Raw genomic sequence first — 18692 nt, forward strand, 5'->3', positions numbered from 1 at the left:
GGTCGTGCTAATCCTTCTTTCTGGGAAAAGGCTTTGAAGCTTTCGCCTTCCAGTAGTTGGCTTGCCTTTTGATAGTAGTGTTTTTCCTTTTCTAACGCCAAATCTACAAATTAAATCTGAATTAAAGCAACCAAATGATAGTGTTACATCGCTTATATTCACGGCGTTACTATAGTTCCGGGCTATTTCTTTCTTCACTTCCATGCTTTTTTCTTCTGCTTCATGGAATCTAGGGACTGCCAAAAAGGCCGGGCCTGCTGGGCCTTCCGCCCTTTAAAATGGGATGGGGTTAAATATTGAGTGTTTTTCTCCCTTCACCCTACCACCACCAAATACTCTCATCATTTCATACCTAATTTGTCCTTCTTATGAAATGGAGATCAACATGATCTTACTTTGAAGGATGATCCGTTTAGAAAATTTTATATTTTAGTTTATTATTTTTATTTAAAAAAATCTTAACGGATGTGATCACATCTTTTAAATAATTTTATAAAAAATATTTAAATAATTTATTAAATAATAATACATAAATTAAATTAATTATTATTATTTTATTAAATAAAATAAAATTAATTTATATAATTATTTAATAAATTTAAAAAAATTAAATAATATTTATATATTAATTTAAAATATAATAAATTAATAAACTAAAAGAAAAAATCTGTCGTTTAAGTAGATTTATAAAAAATATTTAAATAGTTATTTAAATAATGATATATAAATTAAATTAATAATAATTATCTTATTAAATAAAATAAAATTAGTTTATATATAATTACGTAATAAATTTAAAAAAATTAAATAATATTTATATATGTAATAAATTAAAAGCTTAAAAAGAAACCTGTGGCATATCGGTTAAAAAAGAAAAGTGAGAAAGAAAAGTAAGGTGTAGAATATTTTATAATTAAAAAAGAAAAGTGAGGAATAAAAAAGAAAAGTAAGGAAGAAAGATGAGGTATACAATATTTTATAGAGGTATACAATATTTTATAAAATATAAAAGATAGTTTTAAAATTAAAAAAAATGTGATAGTGCAGAAAATAAGATAGGATGGTATAGGAAGTAAGTCCAAAATTTAATCTGTCAGTCCGTTCGTCAATTTCACAAACTAAATTACGAGCTAGTCAGGTTAGGTCATTAGTTTTTTTAAATTAAAAATTTGAATAAAAATAATTTAAAAAGTTAAATTTTCTATATTATATTTTTAAAAGTATAAATATATTACAGTATTGTAATTTAAATTATTTTACAAATTAAATTTTAATTATAATAAAATAATTTATCATGTCATAATTATTTTAATTTATTTAATTAACTAATCAATTAAAAACTTAACAAAATATTTTATGTAATTAAATATGTTTTTAATATTTATTTATATGTAAATGAACTTTAAAAATTAAAAATTAAGAAAGTGACGGGTGTATGTGGGATGGATTGTGTTAGTGATTCCTTTTGGTTTGAAAGGTCAATTCAGTCTGATTCATTTTTAAGGCCTAAAATGGGTTGGGTTAGTCGATTTTGTTACTCTTGCTTAGGAGAAGTCTAAATTAAAAATTTTAATAATAGAATTTTGAAATGTTTTAAAACTTATAGATTCAATTAAGTTTTTAATCCATAATAAATTTAGATATTTTCAATTAAGTCTTAAATAAATCTTATTGGTTTATTAGATACTCATAGCTTTTATATTTTTTAATCGATAATTTTGTATTTAACTTTTTACTTAAATAAGTGATGTGATTATTATTTTGTTTCATCATATGTTGCTTATTTATTTGTATGTTTTAAGAAATGTAGTATTTCATAGCTTGTGGATTGTTTTCTGTTTAATTTTACATTCAAATAAGTTATGTGATTATTATTTTGTTTCATCATGTTATTTAGTTATTTGTATGGGTTAAGAAATATAATATTTATCATTAATATAAAATAATATTTATGATTAATGTAAAATGATAACTAATTTTTTTATTCTTAATAACAATGATAGTGATAGAGAGAACAAAAATAATAGGAGAGTATGATGACTTTGTCATTTAATATGTTTTCAATAAAATCAATAGTCACATATAATTTTATAGTAATAGTATAATTTTATATCAATAATAAGTCTTAGATGTTTTTTTTAATGTAGAAGATAAGTACACGGAACAAAATAATAACAACAGAAAAATGAGAGTAAATATTTAATTGAAAAATGTAATAATTTTAAATGTTTAATAAAAAAAATAGAAATTCAGTTAAAGATATTCGTATTTATGAAAATTTTGAAACATAATAACTCAATTTTGTAAAACATTTCCATATTTGAAACTTTTTCATTGAATAATTAAGATATGGATTTTGAATTATATAATCATTTTTAAATTATGTAATTTGAAATATGCTTTTGAATTGATAATCTAAAAAATATTCTAAATTACATAATTTTAAAATTAAGTACTATGAAAGTATAATTTAATTACATAATCTAATAATACATTTTGGATTATAGTTTAGAATGTATTTTCAAATTATAAATTTGGAAAATACATAATAAAATTATTAATGTTTAAAGCTTACTATCATAGTGTATCACCACCCTAAATTCATTTGTGATGTGTCACCTTTTGAAAGCCGTTCGAATTGACACATGCACTTCACGTCAAACCAGCCACATGCACAATTATACACACTCTCTGTTCATGCAACCCTTTTGTCCTTTCTGCATGAATTCTTTGTGACACCTTGCATTTTCAGGACTCCACATATTTCATCCTTACCTAGGACATGCATCTATGAATTATTGCGTACATATCATTAGGATAAAATAATTGCTATGTTAATACAATGAGTAATCACCCACACAATTAAGAATAGCTATGGCTATAAATATCTGAGATAGGTTGGTTGGTTTGCTCACAACAGACACAGACTTTCCTCTTCTTCTCGTTTTTATTTTCCTTCCTCGTTTTGGGAAATAAAAACAGTGTTGTTGGTAAGTTTGTGAAAGATGTTTCAAGTTCCAAAAGTTCCAGGAATCCTTAATCCAGGAGGGGTTTCAGGAATCCTCAACCCAGGAGGCCATAGCCAGAACAGGATAAAAGGAACAGTGGTGTTGATGCGTAAGAATGTTTTGGATTTCAACAGTGTCGCTGATTTCACCAAAGGAAACGTTGGTGGAGTCATAGGAACTGGTCTCAGCGTTGTTGGTTCAACAGTTGATGGCCTCACTGCCTTCTTAGGCCGAAGTGTTTCTCTTCAGCTCATCAGTGCCACCAAATCTGATGGTTAAAATTTCTTCTTCCTTTCAATTTCTTCCATCATCATATGAAAAGTTAAGTTAATTTATAGACTAAAAAGCATCTCTTTCAAGTGATTTCTGACGAAATAAACCAGTGTTCGTTCTATTGTATGACTTTTTATTGATTCATATATATAGTTTAAACTGTTTGGTGACTTGATATTGTGTTGCAGAAAGTGGAAAAGGAAAAGTTGGTAAGGATACGTTCATTGAAGGGATCATTACGTCGTTACCAACTTTGGGAGCAGGAGAGTCTGCATTCTATGTTCATTTTGAATGGGACGAAAGCATGGGAATCCCTGGTGCATTTTACGTAAAGAATTTCATGCAAGTTGAGTTTTACCTCAAGAGTCTGACTCTTGAAGACGTTCCAAATCATGGAACCATTCGCTTTGTTTGCAACTCATGGATTTACAACACTAACCTTTACAAGAAAAGTCTGCGCATATTCTTCGCCAACCATGTACGTAGCTGTTTATTTACATTTCTCATCAAGTAGTTTAGAATTCAGACTCAGTATATGTAGTTCATCACACCCTCTATGATTAGAAATTCTTTTGGTTTATTTCACACTAATTAAGAATTATAAAACTGGTTTAATGTACCGTAGACTTATGTTCCAAGTGAGACACCAAAACCGCTTGTGCATTATAGAGAAGAAGAATTGAAGAATTTAAGAGGAGATGGAACAGGAGAACGCAAGGAACATGATAGGATCTATGATTATGATGTCTACAATGATTTGGGTAATCCAGATCTTAGTGAAAATTTTGCTCGTCCTATTCTTGGAGGCTCTTCCACTCATCCTTATCCTCGTAGGGGAAGAACTGGTCGATACCCAACAAGGAAAGGTTAGTCTTTTATGTTTTTATTTTATTACGTAAACGAATTCATCATATGGTTAACGTAGTAACACTGACTTTTTGTGATGTTATATATAACGTTGTTGTCTTTGTTTTTCCAGAGGATTTATTTTTTAATATGCAGTTGTTTTCTAATCAATTTCAACTCAACAGATTCGAATTGTGAGAAGCCAGGCGAAGTTTATGTGCCAAGAGATGAAAACTTTGGTCACTTGAAATCTTCGGATTTCCTTGCGTATGGGATAAAATCTTTATCTCAGTATGTCTTACCAGCGTTCGAATCTATGTTCAGTTTAAACTTGACCCCGAATGAGTTTGATAGCTTCCAAGATGTGCGTGACCTCTGTGAAGGTGGAATTAAGCTTCCCACAGAAGTAATTAGCTCAATTGCCCTTTTACCAGTGATCAAAGAACTCTTTCGTACCGATGGCGAACAAGTTCTCAAGTTTCCAACACCTCACGTCATTAAAGGTCTGATAAACACACATACTTGAAATCACAAACAAATGCCAAAACTTACGTTTTGGACGAAATTATGGTTCCATTTTAACAGAGATTTTACTCGTTTAATGGGCAGTGAATAAGTCAGCGTGGATGACCGATGAAGAATTTGCAAGAGAGATGATTGCGGGAGTAAATCCCAACGTAATTCGTGGTCTTGAAGTGAGTTAATGAAATACTTGTTTCTAAAACAAAATTAACAGATCAAATTTGATTCCAAATATATTCAATACTTGTTTTTTCTTGTGATATTCTTCTTTATAATGAATGGTAGGAGTTTCCTCCAAAAAGCAATCTGGATCCTGCAACCTATGGTGATCAAAACAGTAAGATAACAGCAGAGGCGCTTGATCTAGAGGGAAGCACAGTGGACGAGGTAAACATACTTTTGCACTCACTTTTCTCTTGTAAAGTAAAAAAATACGTTTGTTCTGATTTAAATTACTTCAATTTGTGGAACAGGCTCTTGCAAAAAAGAGGTTATTTGTGTTAGATTACCATGATATCTTCATGCCATATATTCGGGGGATAAATCAGACTTATGCCAAAGCTTATGCCACAAGAACTATCCTTTTCTTGAAAGAAAATGGAACTCTGATGCCAGTGGCCATCGAATTGAGTTTGCCACATCCTGCTGGGGACAAGTCAGGTGCTGTCAGCCAAGTAATTTTACCTGCAAAAGAAGGTGTTGAAAGTACAATTTGGCTGCTAGCCAAAGCTTATGTAGTTGTAAATGATTCTTGCTATCATCAACTCATGAGCCATTGGTACAAAACTTTTCACTGCATTCAACAATTCAATCTCTGATATCTCTCTCTATATATAGATTATACTAATTAATGTATGAAATGTTTATTCTGTTACAGGTTAAATACTCATGCAGTGATGGAGCCATTCATCATAGCAACACACCGGCACCTTAGTGCGCTTCATCCAATTTATAAGCTTCTAACTCCTCATTATCGTGACACCATGAACATCAATGCACTTGCCAGACAGTCTCTAATTAATGCTGATGGCATCATAGAGAAATCCTTTTTGCCCTCAAAGTATTCAGTCGAGATGTCTTCAGCGGTTTATAAGAATTGGGTTTTCACTGATCAAGCACTGCCTGCAGAACTTGTCAAGAGGTTAGTAAATCTCTTTAAATATATGACAAAAAGTGACTTGTATCTAAGATCAGAAGTAGTAACAAGAATGGTTTATAATTTGTTGCAAAGCATAATGATGCATGTAATGTAAGTATATATTTTGCTTGATTCAGAGGAGTGGCCGTTAAGGATTCATCAGCCCCACATGGACTTCGTCTCTTGATAGAAGACTACCCTTATGCTGTTGATGGACTAGAGATATGGGCTGTGATTAAGTCATGGGTTCAAGAGTATGTGTCATTGTACTATGCAAAAGATGATGATGTCAAATCTGATCCTGAACTCCAACATTGGTGGAAAGAGGCTGTGGAGAAAGGACATGCTGATTTGAAAGACAAACCATGGTGGCCTAAGTTGCAGACACTTGAGGAGCTTGTTGAAATCTGCACCATTATCATATGGACTGGTTCGGCTCTCCATGCAGCTGTTAATTTTGGTCAATACCCTTATGGAGGTTTTATTCTGAACCGTCCAACTTCTAGTAGAAGGTTGCTTCCTGAGAAAGGCACACCAGAATATGAAGAAATGGTGAACAGCCATCAAAAGGCCTATTTGAGAACAATTACGTCAAAGTTTCAGACTATGATTGACCTTTCTGTGATAGAGATATTGTCAAGGCATGCCTCTGATGAGGTCTACCTTGGCCAAAGGGAAAACCCACATTGGACCTCTGATTCCAAAGCGTTGAAAGCCTTTCAAAAGTTTGGAAACAAACTGAAGGATATTGAGGAAAAACTCGCAAGCAAGAACAAAGATGAGAAACTGAGAAACCGAATTGGACCAGTTGAATTGCCATACACTTTGCTTCATCCTACCAGTGAGGAAGGCTTGACCTTCAGGGGAATTCCTAATAGCATTTCCATCTGACTGAGCCTGTGGTTTCAGTTTAGTTATTGTATTGTACTTCCTTCCAGTAAAAAAAGATGTAAGGCTAGAGATCCAATAAATCTTGCATCTTGTCTAATGTTTTAATAATCTCGTGTTGCTTGTGTGTTTGAATGTTGTAATTCAGCCCTCGATTTGGTTTTCATTTGAAAATAATGGAAATACTGAGTACTGTTAGTTTGTGTTTAAAGTTGATGTTATCAATAATCATTTTGTATCATAGTGATACATATAATACAAAAAGCATGTAAGAAATATAAATTATTACTATTAAACACAAGTGAAGATACCACGAATGACTTTTAAAATAATTAAAATTTTATTTTATCGTATTAGATTAAATTAAAAAATAAAATATGGTTTTTCAAAAGTAACACAGATGTCAGAATAACAAGTTTGTGTGTCGGTAGTTTCAGTAAATTAGAGTACGGCATCATCAATTTGACCCTGATTGGCATAACAATCAATCATCAATTTGTCCCTGACCACAAAACTGTTAGTTATCGCATCCCTTCTTGATTATATGAGTATGAAGAGCGGAACAATGTTGAAGGCCACCATTTTGCCCAACACAAGCACGACAATTGGGCTTAATGCACCTCTTTGAACAACAAGAAGGCATCTATTCCTTGTCCATTGATCGATAATCCCATAATAAAGTGAAGTCCATGAAACCTGGTCGTGTTCTGATGCCACTAAATACCATCTTTGCATCAAGAATAGCAAAACATTTGGCATAGAACTTGACATCCGGTGATAAGACTTTTTCTAACTATGTAGTTTTCATCTGATTGCTGAGGAGTAACCTCATCTACAACTTATCTACCTCCACCCAACTCCATCCTACACGTTTTCTCATTGTCCTTTGTTGCATAAGCCTTCTGACTTCAGCTACCTCATTCCATAAACCCTTTCTTGCATAGACATGTGCTAATGTTAAATATGGTGCTGCATTACTTGGTTCCATCTTGATAAGTTGATCAGCAGCCTCCCTCCCAAGTTCTACATTTCCATATATCTTACAAGAACTCAAGAAAGAGCTCCAAATTACATAATTAGGATCGTAGGGCATTTTTTGCATTAAATCCCTTGCCTTACTCAAATTCCCTTTTCTAGCATAGAGATCAATCAAGCAAGCATATTGATCAATATCAGGAGACAAGCCATAATTTGTTGTCATTTTGTTAAAGTATTCCACCCCTTTGTCAAGCAATCCTGCATGATTACAAGCTGTTAAGACAGCAGTAAAGCAGATATGATCAGGAACTAACTCTTGCTTGGTCAGTAGACAATCAAAAAGTTCCAAAGCCTCTGAACTTCTCCCACATTGAGCATAACCCATGATCATGGATGTCCACAACACATTATTCTTCTCAGAAGTCTGATCTAACACGCGTTGAGCCTCGTCAATATCGCCACCTTTTGAATACATATCAATCAAAGCACTGGCCACAAACACATTCCTTTCCGAACCCATTTTAATAACGATAGAGTGCACTTGCCTTCCCTGAAGAAGCAATGCAAGGCTGCTACAAGCATTTAAAATCGTGCATAAAGTATGATCAGTAATACCCAAATTTTGCCCCCTCATTTCTACAAACAGTTTCAATGCATCTTCGCTACACAGGTTTTTAGAATATCCAGAGATCATGGAATTGTACAAAACAATATCCTTCTCACTAGTTTCAGCAAATAAGAGTACAGCATCATCAATTTGTCCCTGATTTGCATAACAATCAATCAATGAGCTGACCACAAAATTGTTAGTATCACATCCCTGCTTGATGATATGAGTATGAAGGGCGGAGCAATGTTGAAGGCCACCATGTTGCCCAACAGAGGCACTAATGACACTAACAAAGGTAAGACAATTGGGCTTAATTTGGGTGTATAGCATCTCTTTGAACAACAAGAAAGCATCTATTCCTTGTCCATTGATCGATAATCCCGTAATAAGTGAAGTCCATGAAACCTGATCATGTGTTCTGATGCCACTAAATACCTTCTTTGCATCCAGAATAGCAAAACATTTGGCATAGAAATCAATAAGTGCACTGCAGAGAAACAAATTATCCTCATATCCAGATCGAATCATGGAAGCATGGATTTGTATACCCAAACGCCAATTCCGGGTTTTAGCACAAGAACTAAGGGCAGTACAAAGAACATATTTTATTGGCTTCCTTGTTGATCCATTCACTGTGCTTAATGACTCCAGTGCTCCATAGATGCTAGCAGTTTTAGAACACGGTTTGCCAAAGAATCTGTGCGTGAAACCATAAACATAAGAGCTTGAACAATGCACCATATTACAGGGCTCGTGTCAAATAAATCTTGCATATTACCCAATTGAACCCTTAACATTAAATGGAAAAATCCAACTAAGCTGACCTTTTTCACCCCTGTTTTTCTCAGACCTAAAAATAGAAACATCATTATTATAAAGAGAAAAAACCTAAGAAGAACATATTACTCGCACATGTACGAATGTTTTGTGATACAACCTTTTACCTTGTACGGATGAAGTTTGTTGTAGAGCATTATTATATTTTAATTGAGGGTTAAATATTTTTACAATTGAAACAGGATAGAATTTCTTCCCTCCACAAGCTAAAACGAAAAATCTAAGTGTATTTGCTATATTTAATTATTTATCTAGGTTCACATTTATATATATTAAAATGAAATTAAAATTAAAGAAAAAACTTATTAAACAAAACAAAAATTTTCATTTCCACTCCACTGGCCATGGTGGGCCAAATGTGGGCCGGGCAGGACCCGACCCAATGTAAAGCATATAGTGGTAGATTCACTGTTATAAAGCGACCCTCTGTATATCCTTTCGAAATTGACTTCTCCACTCAGTTGTCTGTATTTCAGGAAAACCATTGGAGAACATGGAAAATCACACCCACCATGCCATTACTGCTTTCCTGTCTGTCGGATTTATGTAACCTACAAAACAAAATTTCTTACATCAAATACAATAACCACACCACCAATCTCGCAATTTTCGACTATTATCTATCTTATCTCTCTTTAATCATTACTTTGTTGATTATATATCTATAGCACCCACATATTAATGAATATTTTTATCCATTCTTATAATTTGTACTGCAATTTATCTGTTAAAATCCATTATGTAGATGGATTCCTTTTTCGAAGAAATAACTTTTAACTAAAAACAACACAGTTTTATTATGGGGTGAAAAATTGATCATTAAACTAGTAGTTGCATTCTTTATCTCAGAGGATAAAAAGAAATTGCCCCTTAATATCTGTGATTAAACATCATTGGAAAAAACAATTAAGAAACACAGAATACATAAGCAATCAAACTCTTGTCATTTGTTGACAATTCTACCTTGCTTTCTTCATTCACATGATTGAAAAAAGTGGATCAAGACTTGTAAATTACACTATACATTTTGCCAAGTTTTCAGCTACTTCCCGTGAATTTAATTTAGACCCTTTTGAAATATCTGTAATCCGTATTTTTTTTAAATCAAACTATCAGCTTATTATTTTAATTAATCCTACTATTTATTCCTTGTTTCATTTAATTATAATATCCAAAGTAAAGTTTAAGCAATTAAAACGAAGCAAATTTGATTGCATTCCTTAAGAAGTGTGAAAGCGAAACTTAAATATGCCTTTTCGTGAGTTTAGGAAAAAAGAGACATATATTGAATTCTTATACTTCAAAGATCACAAAATTAGTATCAGTAATGAATAGTTTTTTTTTTTCAATTTTACATTTATTAGTAATAAATGGTTAAATATACAATTAGGAAAGTACAACCTGACACGTGTCGTAATACGGTGCTCACTTGGGTCGGGCTTTCCTCGCATCCAACGGCCAATATTCGATCAAATAAAGTACGTTCGTTTGGCAGCACCATTCAACACGAGATATATAAAGGGATTCGTCTCCACTTTTAGAAGTCAGGGATTGATCGCTCTTTCAACAGTCAACTTTTCAATTTATCAAAACCATGAGAGCTTCTCTCATCCGAACCGGGTCGCTGCCGATCCAGAACCCGGTTTTCCACGGTTCACCTCGATGTTCTCTCACGCGCCAAACCTCTTTGCCCGGCGACAAGAACCACGCGAAATTTTCCACGATTTCAATGCACTATTCCCACTTCAACGCCCGCAGGGACGCACCTCAGAATGGGATCAAGAGAGCCTCATCGGAAGGTGCCCCCGAGAATTTCGGCGTTCGCCGTAATCTGAACCGCACCGGATCGTACTCGCCCCCGCCGATCATACCTCACGAAGAACAATTCTTCTACGACGCCAATTTACACAAGCCGAGCTACCTCGGGATCCTACGGGAGGATATGGAATCCGGAGGCGGCGACGGTGACGATCACGGCGATGCGACTGTCACAGGCGGAAACGATGGCGAGAGGATGAAAATAGATGCGTACTACGAAGAGATGTTGAAGTCGAACCCGACGGACGCGCTTCTGCTGAGAAACTACGGCAAATTCCTCCACGAGGTGCGTGAAACATTCAGCAAACGAAGCACGATCATTGATTCATTCAATGAAAACAAAGAGTCAGCGATTTTAATTTTAACGGATGATGCAGGTGGAGAAAGACGCGACGAGAGCAGAGGAATATTACGGAAGAGCGATTCTCGCGAACCCTAGCGATGGCGAATTGCTTTCGCTGTACGGAGCGCTGATATGGGAAACGCAGCGAGACGAAGCGAGAGCCAAATCTTACTTTGACCAAGCCATTCACGCCGCTCCTGATGATTGGTATAATCTTAATCTCACATTTTTCCCATAGCCAAACAGAGAATAACGAAAATAACAATAGTAATAATAATAACAATTATTATTACCAATTAATAATTGTTTATTTTATGCTCAGCACTGTGCTGGGATCGTACGCGCACTTCATGTGGGAAGCGGAGGAGGAAGAGGAACTTAACGGAGGTGAACTTAACGGAGGTATGACGGAGAAAACGGGGACGGAGAAGATCGCTGCTATATAATTAAGAGTGCCACCTGTTTGTTAGTATATATATTCCTAACTAGAGTTTAATGTGAAGGTTACGTTACACGAAAACAATAAATGGTGTGGTTGTTTTGATCTATCAGACTACACTAGAAGATCTAGAAGATGAGAGACTGAACTGAAAGTGACACCTCGCTCTGTCTTTTTCGTTCTACTGGTTGTAACTTGTAACTTGTTTGTACATGTAACTATTTGCGGTATTTTCTTAACATTTATCTTATTAACTGTATGCAGTTTTAAAATTTTGTACATAAACTGCAAACTTTCGTTATCAAATCTTGGTGGCTGATTAATTAATTGCATCGATTGTTGATTTCATGTTGCTCTGGATTTCATAAGCCTAAATAATATGTAGCTTCTATGTTAAAATTTGTTATCCGAACTGTTATTGTATCTAGTGATTATCTTTCTCCAGCCATTTTGTCTCTGTTTGAGTTCTTCAAATCATCTATATACCGGAATGCTTGAGATTATTGTTGCTCAGAAGAAACCTGTGAATGTTTCATGAACAAATTGGAAACGTATTTCTTTGAGATCTGTTCACCAGACTCTACACTCGAGGGAATGCATGAAGTTTGTTGTTAAATTGTGATATAGAGGAATAGCAACTGAGGATCCAGAGTGCCCTCATGGTCTTCGTCTCTTCATAGAAGGCTACCCTTATGCTGTTGATGGACTTGAGATATGGGATGCTATCAAGACATGGGTTCATGAATATGTTTCCTTGTACTACAAATCAGATTACACACCGAAAGAAGATCCTGAGCTCCAAGCTTGGTGGAAAGAACTGGTAGAGGTGGGTCATGGTGACAAGAAAAACGAGTCATGGTGGCCTAAGATGCAGACTCGTGAAGAGCTAGTCGAAGCTTGCAGTATCGTGATATGGACAGCTTCAGCACTGCATGCAGCTGTTAATTTTGGACAATACCCTTATGGAGGTTTGATCTTAAACCGTCCAACTATCAGTAGGCGATTCATGCCCGAGAAGGGTTCTGCTGAGTATGAGGAGCTGAAGAAGAGCCCTCAGAAGGCTCTCTTGAGGACCATTACACCAAAGTTTCAGACCCTTATTGACCTTTCAGTGATAGAAATATTGTCAAGGCATGCTTCTGACAAGATCTATCTGGGTGAAAGGGACAATCCAAATTGGACATCTGATACAAGGGCCTCGGAGGCTTTTAAAAGGTTTGGGAAGAAGCTCTCAGAGAGAAACAATGACGAGAAACTGAGAAACCGCCATGGACCAGTTCAGATGCCTTATACTCTGCTCTTCCCTTCTAGTGATGAAGGCTTAACTTTCAGAGGAATCCCAACAGTATCTCCATCTGAAGAAAAGGAATCTGAATCCTTCTTCCAAACCTACTGTGTTGTTTAATGAAGTCTTTCGTGTTCGACCTTAATAAAAGCAAATGTGCTTTTAAAGTGTTTTCAAACAATAAAGCCAGAGTTATTGCTTCTTGCAATATGGCTGGCTACTCTTGAAATCTGGAACCAAAACTAAAAGATGGGTTTGACAAAATCCATGATGTTTGGACTTATATGTTTTATGGATGAAGTGTTCAAATTAGAACGCGTCGATTCTGCATGAGAAATGTAAAATTAACAAAACTTTAAGGGGCATTCCGAGAATCGAACTCGGGACCTCTCGCACCCAAAGCGAGAATCATACCACTAGACCAAATGCCCAGCGATGGATATAGCAATTTAAAACCGGTTTTAATAATCATTATTATTTTGTTCTAGCTTAACAGCCACGGGCCCTTTTGAATTGCTTTATCCCCGCGTAAATGTATTTATGAAATAGATGAAAAATTAACATAATTAAGAAAAATAGTTATACATTTTTTTATCTATAGTTATTATAATGATTATTACACTAAAAAAAACATCTACCATAATATTATAATGCAATCTCAATAGAAAAAGAAAATGGATGGAATAAAATAAATGTCTATTTAATTTTTCCTCACATACATAATTTTATAATTTAAGAAAAGTTAAAATATACTATATTTGACATGTTCTCCGATCATATTGTTTAAATTTTTTAAATATTATGTTTTTATATAATAATTTAAATTTATGAATATTTAATTTTATTGTTTGGATAGATTATTTTAATTACTATTAAATATCAAAATTATTATCGGATAATAATAATCATATTAAAAATCGTGATTATAATAACCGCATAGATATTTCTTTATTTAATTTGTTTTTATATTTAGCTGTTTTATTTTTATATTCAATCATTTTAAATATTTATCTTTTTTGTTTGTATTATATTTTATGTTTGCTAAGTAGTGATTTATGTTGGGATAAGAAAGATTATTTTTTTTATTTGCACCATTATGGAACTATTAAAACACGGAATTAAATCCCTTGAATTACTCAAATTCCCTTTTCTAGCATAGAGATCAAACAAGCAAGCATATTGATCGATATCAGGAAATAAGCCATAATTTTTAATACCCAAATTTTACCCCCTCATTTTTACAAACAGTTTCAATGAATCTTCGCTGCACAGGTTATTAGAATATCCAGAGATCATGGAATTGTACACAATAATATCCTTCTCACTATAGCTTTTTGTTTGCATTGTTATACTGTATTTGTTAATGGTAGGAGTTCAATCTATAATTGGTGATTGGTCTTGAGGATTGCTTTCTAAGAATACCATGTAAGATCATTTTTTTGGTTTGCATCACAATAGAATTATGCAAACATAACTTTCATTATTATAATAACAAATACAAGTAGGAAGTCGAAATACATAGTTAAACATCAACCAGCGGGGATGAAGGAATTATATTCCCTCCATATTACATTTATTTAAAAGCCAGGAAGTTGAACAAGCATAGAATCCTTAGATAGAGATACTGTTGGGTATTCCTCTGAAAGTCAATCCCTCCTCACTGGAAGGAAAGAGTAGAGTGTAAGGCATTTTAGCAGGTCCTGTGCGGTTTCTCAATGTCTCATCATTGTTTTTCTGTACAAGCTTCTGTTCAATTTCAGCAAGTTTCTTTCCGAACCTCTTAAAAGCTTCCAATGGCCCGGCATCAGAAGTCCAAAAGTCTCCACCATCTCTCTCTCCGAGGTAGAACTCATCAGATGCGTGCCTTGACAATATCTCTATAACTGTAAGGTCAATCAAGGTCTCTTTCTTACCAGTAATAGTTCTCAAAAACTCCTTTTCAGGATTCTTAGCCAATGCATCATACTCAGCAGATCCTTTCTCAGGCATGAATCTTCTGCTAATAGTTGGTCTGTTCAGGATTAAACCACCGTATGGATATTGTCCGAAGTTAACAGCTGCATGAAGGGCTGAAGATATCCAAATGAGGGTAGTGGAGACATCAACCAACTCTCCACGTGTTTGCATCTTTGGCCACCATGGCTTATCTTTCAAATCACCATGACCCACCTGAACAAGTTCTTTCCACCAAGCTTGGAGTTCAGGGTCTTTTTGAAGTGCCTCGTCTGACTTGTAATAGAATGCCACATACTCTTCCACCCACGACTTTATGGCAGCCCATATCTCCAACCCATCAGAAGCATAAGGATAATCCTCTATCAAAAGCTTAACACCATGGGGAGCAGATGGATCTTTAACTGCAACTCCTCTGACCACCCAAATAACATTGATTAGCATCACATTTATATAAATCTTGAGACCTTTTACTTTTTAAAATCCTTTGAAATATTGCTTACCTCTTGACAAGATCATTGGGTAGTGCTTGATCAATAAAAGACCAGTCCTTGTAAATCACAGCAGACATTTCCATAGAGTACCTACTCCACAAGAATGTTTTCTCTATAATACCATCTGCGTTGACCAAGGACTTGCGGGCCAGTGAATTGATGTTCATGGTATCACGGTAGTGAGGAAATAGGAGCTTGTAAACAGGGTGAACCACACTCAATTGCCTGTTCGTTGCTATGACGAAAGGCTCAACAACTGCATGAGTGCTTAGCCTGTCATCCATGTTATTGCGTTAATCATTTATTCATAAGTACATAAACAAAATTAACTCCAATGTGAATCGATGATATCATACCAATGGCTAACGATTTGATGGTAGCACGAGTCATTCACAACAACATAAGCCTTTGCCAGTAACCAAATGTAAGCTTCCACTCCCTCGTATGCAGGCACATAGACTTCGCTGATAGGACCGTATTGGTCACCCTGACCATGTGGCTTACTTAACTCGATGGCCAATGGTGCCAGTGTTCCATCCTCTTTCAAGAAAAATATGGTTCTCGTAGCATAAGTCTTTGTGGTAGATGAATTTATTTTCCTCAAATATGGAATGAGATAGTCATGGTGATCTAAGATGAACAACTTATTGTTCTCGATAGCCTGTTCAACCAAGTATAATTAATTAATTGCTATTCACCAGATTCAAATAAAAGAAAATCAGAAACACAAAACAATAACGTTGATGTGAATTAATTTTAATGTTCAACTAGATACTTGTATCATTACCTGCTCAACAGTGAGCCCTCCTAATTGAGGCTCCAAATGCTCTTTCTTTATTATAGAGGTATGGTCACCAAAGGCTTGAGTGTTTAGCTTGCTACTTGGTGGGAATTCCTAGAATAAATTTAACACGGGATGAGTAATCTCATATTTGGCAGGCAAAATGCATCCAACCTTTTTTGTTGATTACACGATCAACTTTAAGATTAAGCTTACCTTAAGAATCTTAATGACATTAGGATTGACTCCAGCAATGGTTTCTCTAGCAAATTCTGCATCAGTCATCCATGCAGACTTATCCACTGCATCAAATAAGAACAGTTCAAAAGTTCATCCCTATGATTGAATAACGTTGAATAAAACATAGGAGTGCATTGTTAATGAAGATGTCATTTTTCTTCTTATTCAATGTGTGTAAGGCATACCTTGCATGACTTTAGGTGGTGGATACTTGAGGAACTGTTCACCATCACTTCGAAAAAGTTCCTTGACAATTGGTATGGGAGCGTATTTGCTGAGAAAGTTTGTGGGCAATGTAACTCCACCTTCATAAAGCTTGTGCACTTCAGCAAAACTATCAAACTCAAGACTCAGAATATTTCCATCGAATGCATCGGTCAAGACTGGTAACACATCTTGGGATACCGATTTCAATGCATAAGCGAGAAAATCGGATGACTTCAAGTGACCAAACGCTTCGTCTCTTGGAAGGTAAACAAAGTCGCTGGGCTTCTCACTGTTAGGATCTGTGGAGACGAACACATATTACATGTTAGGTCAAAAGCAAAGCATGAAAAGTATATATATACATTACAACAAAAAATGAATAAAGTGGGTAACCTTTTTTAGTTTTGGGTCTTCCAGTTCTTCCTCTACGAGGGTAAGGCAAGGTAGAACCTCCAAGAACAGGGCGAGCAAGGGCTTCACTTTTATCTGGGTTGCCCAAGTCATTGTAGACATCATAATCGTAAATTCTATCCCATTCCTTTCGTTCTCCAGTTCCATCGCCTCTTACAACCTTCAATTCTTCTTCTCTGTACTTCACAAGTGGGGCTGGTGTCTCGCCAGGAAGATACGTCTGCATTGTTATATCATCAATAACTTGGTTTATGTATATGGTGTGTGAAAGACGAAGAAGAAGAAAGAATTAATGAAGTAGCTTACGTTGTTGGCAAAGAAAATACGAGTAGTTTTGTATTTATCAGCATTGTAAACCCAGGAGTTGCATACGAAGTGAATGGTTCCGTGGTTAGGAATGTCTTCGAGAGTGAGAGATTTGAGGTAGAACTCATTCTGCATGAAGTTCTTAATGTAAAAGGCGCCAGGAATTCCGAAATCACTGTCCCATTCGAAATTAGCATCGTATGCTTCTTCACTCGCTCCCAACGTTGGCAATGATATCTGTCCTCTTAACTTCGTAGCACTTCCAACTTTTCCTTTTCCTTGTCCTATCAAATTTTCAAACCAAAATTCACATTTTCAAATTCATTCTCACATCGATCTTATAGCAAAAATTAATAAACAATCTTATTCAATTTATTCATTACTAAAAAAATATAATTATACTTTATTGTACGTGGTATGTTAAGAATGTATCAATATCCTTCGGCCAACAAAAGCATCGATCGTTTTTACGACATAATAAAAAGTATTAGCAAAATAAGTTTGTTTCTATTTGAAAAGCCATTGACCCAATGAAAGATAAATTATTATACGCATTTAATAATAACATATATTATATTGATTTATTGTACGAGACCCGCCAAGAAAAGTTAACAAATAATTTACATCATTAAAATAAGTTTGGTTACCATTAAAAGAAGCCATTTGCCTAATGAAAGATAAATTATTATATTATAAACATACATGATTGATATGGTATGAGAAAGTCAATACATCCAAAAATATGAGCTAGCTTCAGACTGAGCAGTGTATATAAGAAATGAATTATTTTTGAAGTGTTGAGAATGCGATCATGGAAGGTTTGTGAATAAACGAAAGTGAAATAACGTAATTAGAGTAAATATGAAAATTGAAAGATGATTAGAGTGTGTGAAGTGTTGTTACCATCGGCCTTGGTGGAACTGATGAGCTGGATGGAGATGGAGGTGGCGAAAGCAGTGACGGCGTCGACGAGACTGCCGGCCAAATCGAAGACGCTGTCAACGACGTTGGCGGGGTTGAGGATGGTGTTGATGTCCAACACATTCTTTCGCATAAGCACCACAGTTCCCTTTATCTTCTGCTTGTTTCCTCCCAAAATTCCTCCCAATAACGACATCTTTTCAACTTCTTTTCTGTTTTCTCAATCAAACACTGTTCTTCTTCTTCTTGGATTAATGAAGAACACAACCAAACCACTCCTTCTATTTATACACATCCAACTCTCTAACATACCAAAACATGTGTTTCCTTTTTTATTCTTTTCCCCATTCAAATCACGATTAAGCCATGTGGCGGACCCAACAACCTTCATAAA

The 18692-nt window shown here is 34.8% G+C and overlaps 4 protein-coding genes, 1 non-coding gene and 1 pseudogene across 5 annotated transcripts; 3 read left to right on the plus strand and 3 right to left on the minus strand.

Moving 5' to 3' along the window:
- Window positions 1-2897: 2897 nt before the first annotated feature.
- On the plus strand, window positions 2898-6886 carry LOC124843314 (seed linoleate 9S-lipoxygenase-2). Its single transcript, XM_047320035.2, has 9 exons — window positions 2898-3282; window positions 3470-3759; window positions 3907-4147; window positions 4313-4630; window positions 4737-4822; window positions 4935-5036; window positions 5123-5427; window positions 5527-5790; window positions 5925-6886. The coding sequence occupies exons 1-9, from the start codon at window positions 3006-3008 to the stop codon at window positions 6676-6678; spliced, it is 2637 nt and encodes an 878-aa protein (XP_047175991.2). The 5' UTR covers window positions 2898-3005; the 3' UTR covers window positions 6679-6886.
- Window positions 6887-7004: 118 nt separating this feature from the next.
- Window positions 7005-10640, minus strand: LOC124843360 (pentatricopeptide repeat-containing protein At2g13600-like). The gene is made up of 2 exons (XM_088092618.1): window positions 10502-10640; window positions 7005-9651 (listed from the first exon to the last, which is right to left on the minus strand). The coding sequence occupies exon 2, from the start codon at window positions 9002-9004 to the stop codon at window positions 7508-7510; it is 1497 nt and encodes a 498-aa protein (XP_087948744.1). The 5' UTR covers window positions 9005-9651; window positions 10502-10640; the 3' UTR covers window positions 7005-7507.
- Window positions 10526-12052, plus strand: LOC148196823 (uncharacterized). Its single transcript, XM_088092619.1, has 3 exons — window positions 10526-11204; window positions 11296-11468; window positions 11584-12052. The coding sequence occupies exons 1-3, from the start codon at window positions 10695-10697 to the stop codon at window positions 11705-11707; spliced, it is 807 nt and encodes a 268-aa protein (XP_087948745.1). The 5' UTR covers window positions 10526-10694; the 3' UTR covers window positions 11708-12052.
- A 138-nt stretch (window positions 12053-12190) lies between these two features.
- Window positions 12191-13378, plus strand: LOC148196824 (seed linoleate 9S-lipoxygenase-3 pseudogene; annotated as a pseudogene).
- Window positions 13345-13416, minus strand: TRNAP-UGG (transfer RNA proline (anticodon UGG)). The gene has a single exon. It is a non-coding gene; the product is annotated as a tRNA-Pro (tRNA).
- A 1029-nt stretch (window positions 13417-14445) lies between these two features.
- On the minus strand, window positions 14446-18563 carry LOC148196826 (linoleate 9S-lipoxygenase-like). Its single transcript, XM_088093177.1, has 9 exons — window positions 18281-18563; window positions 17378-17661; window positions 17054-17291; window positions 16639-16959; window positions 16430-16515; window positions 16220-16327; window positions 15789-16093; window positions 15442-15705; window positions 14446-15353 (listed from the first exon to the last, which is right to left on the minus strand). Exons 1-9 carry the CDS (start codon window positions 18492-18494, stop codon window positions 14597-14599), a joined length of 2577 nt encoding a protein of 858 aa, XP_087949303.1. The 5' UTR covers window positions 18495-18563; the 3' UTR covers window positions 14446-14596.
- Between the last annotated feature and the right edge of the window lie 129 nt (window positions 18564-18692).

Source organism: Vigna umbellata, chromosome 6 (assembly GCF_029865625.1).
Source record: "Vigna umbellata cultivar VRB3 chromosome 6, Vumbellata_1.0, whole genome shotgun sequence".
Classification (NCBI taxonomy): Eukaryota; Viridiplantae; Streptophyta; class Magnoliopsida; order Fabales; family Fabaceae; genus Vigna; species Vigna umbellata.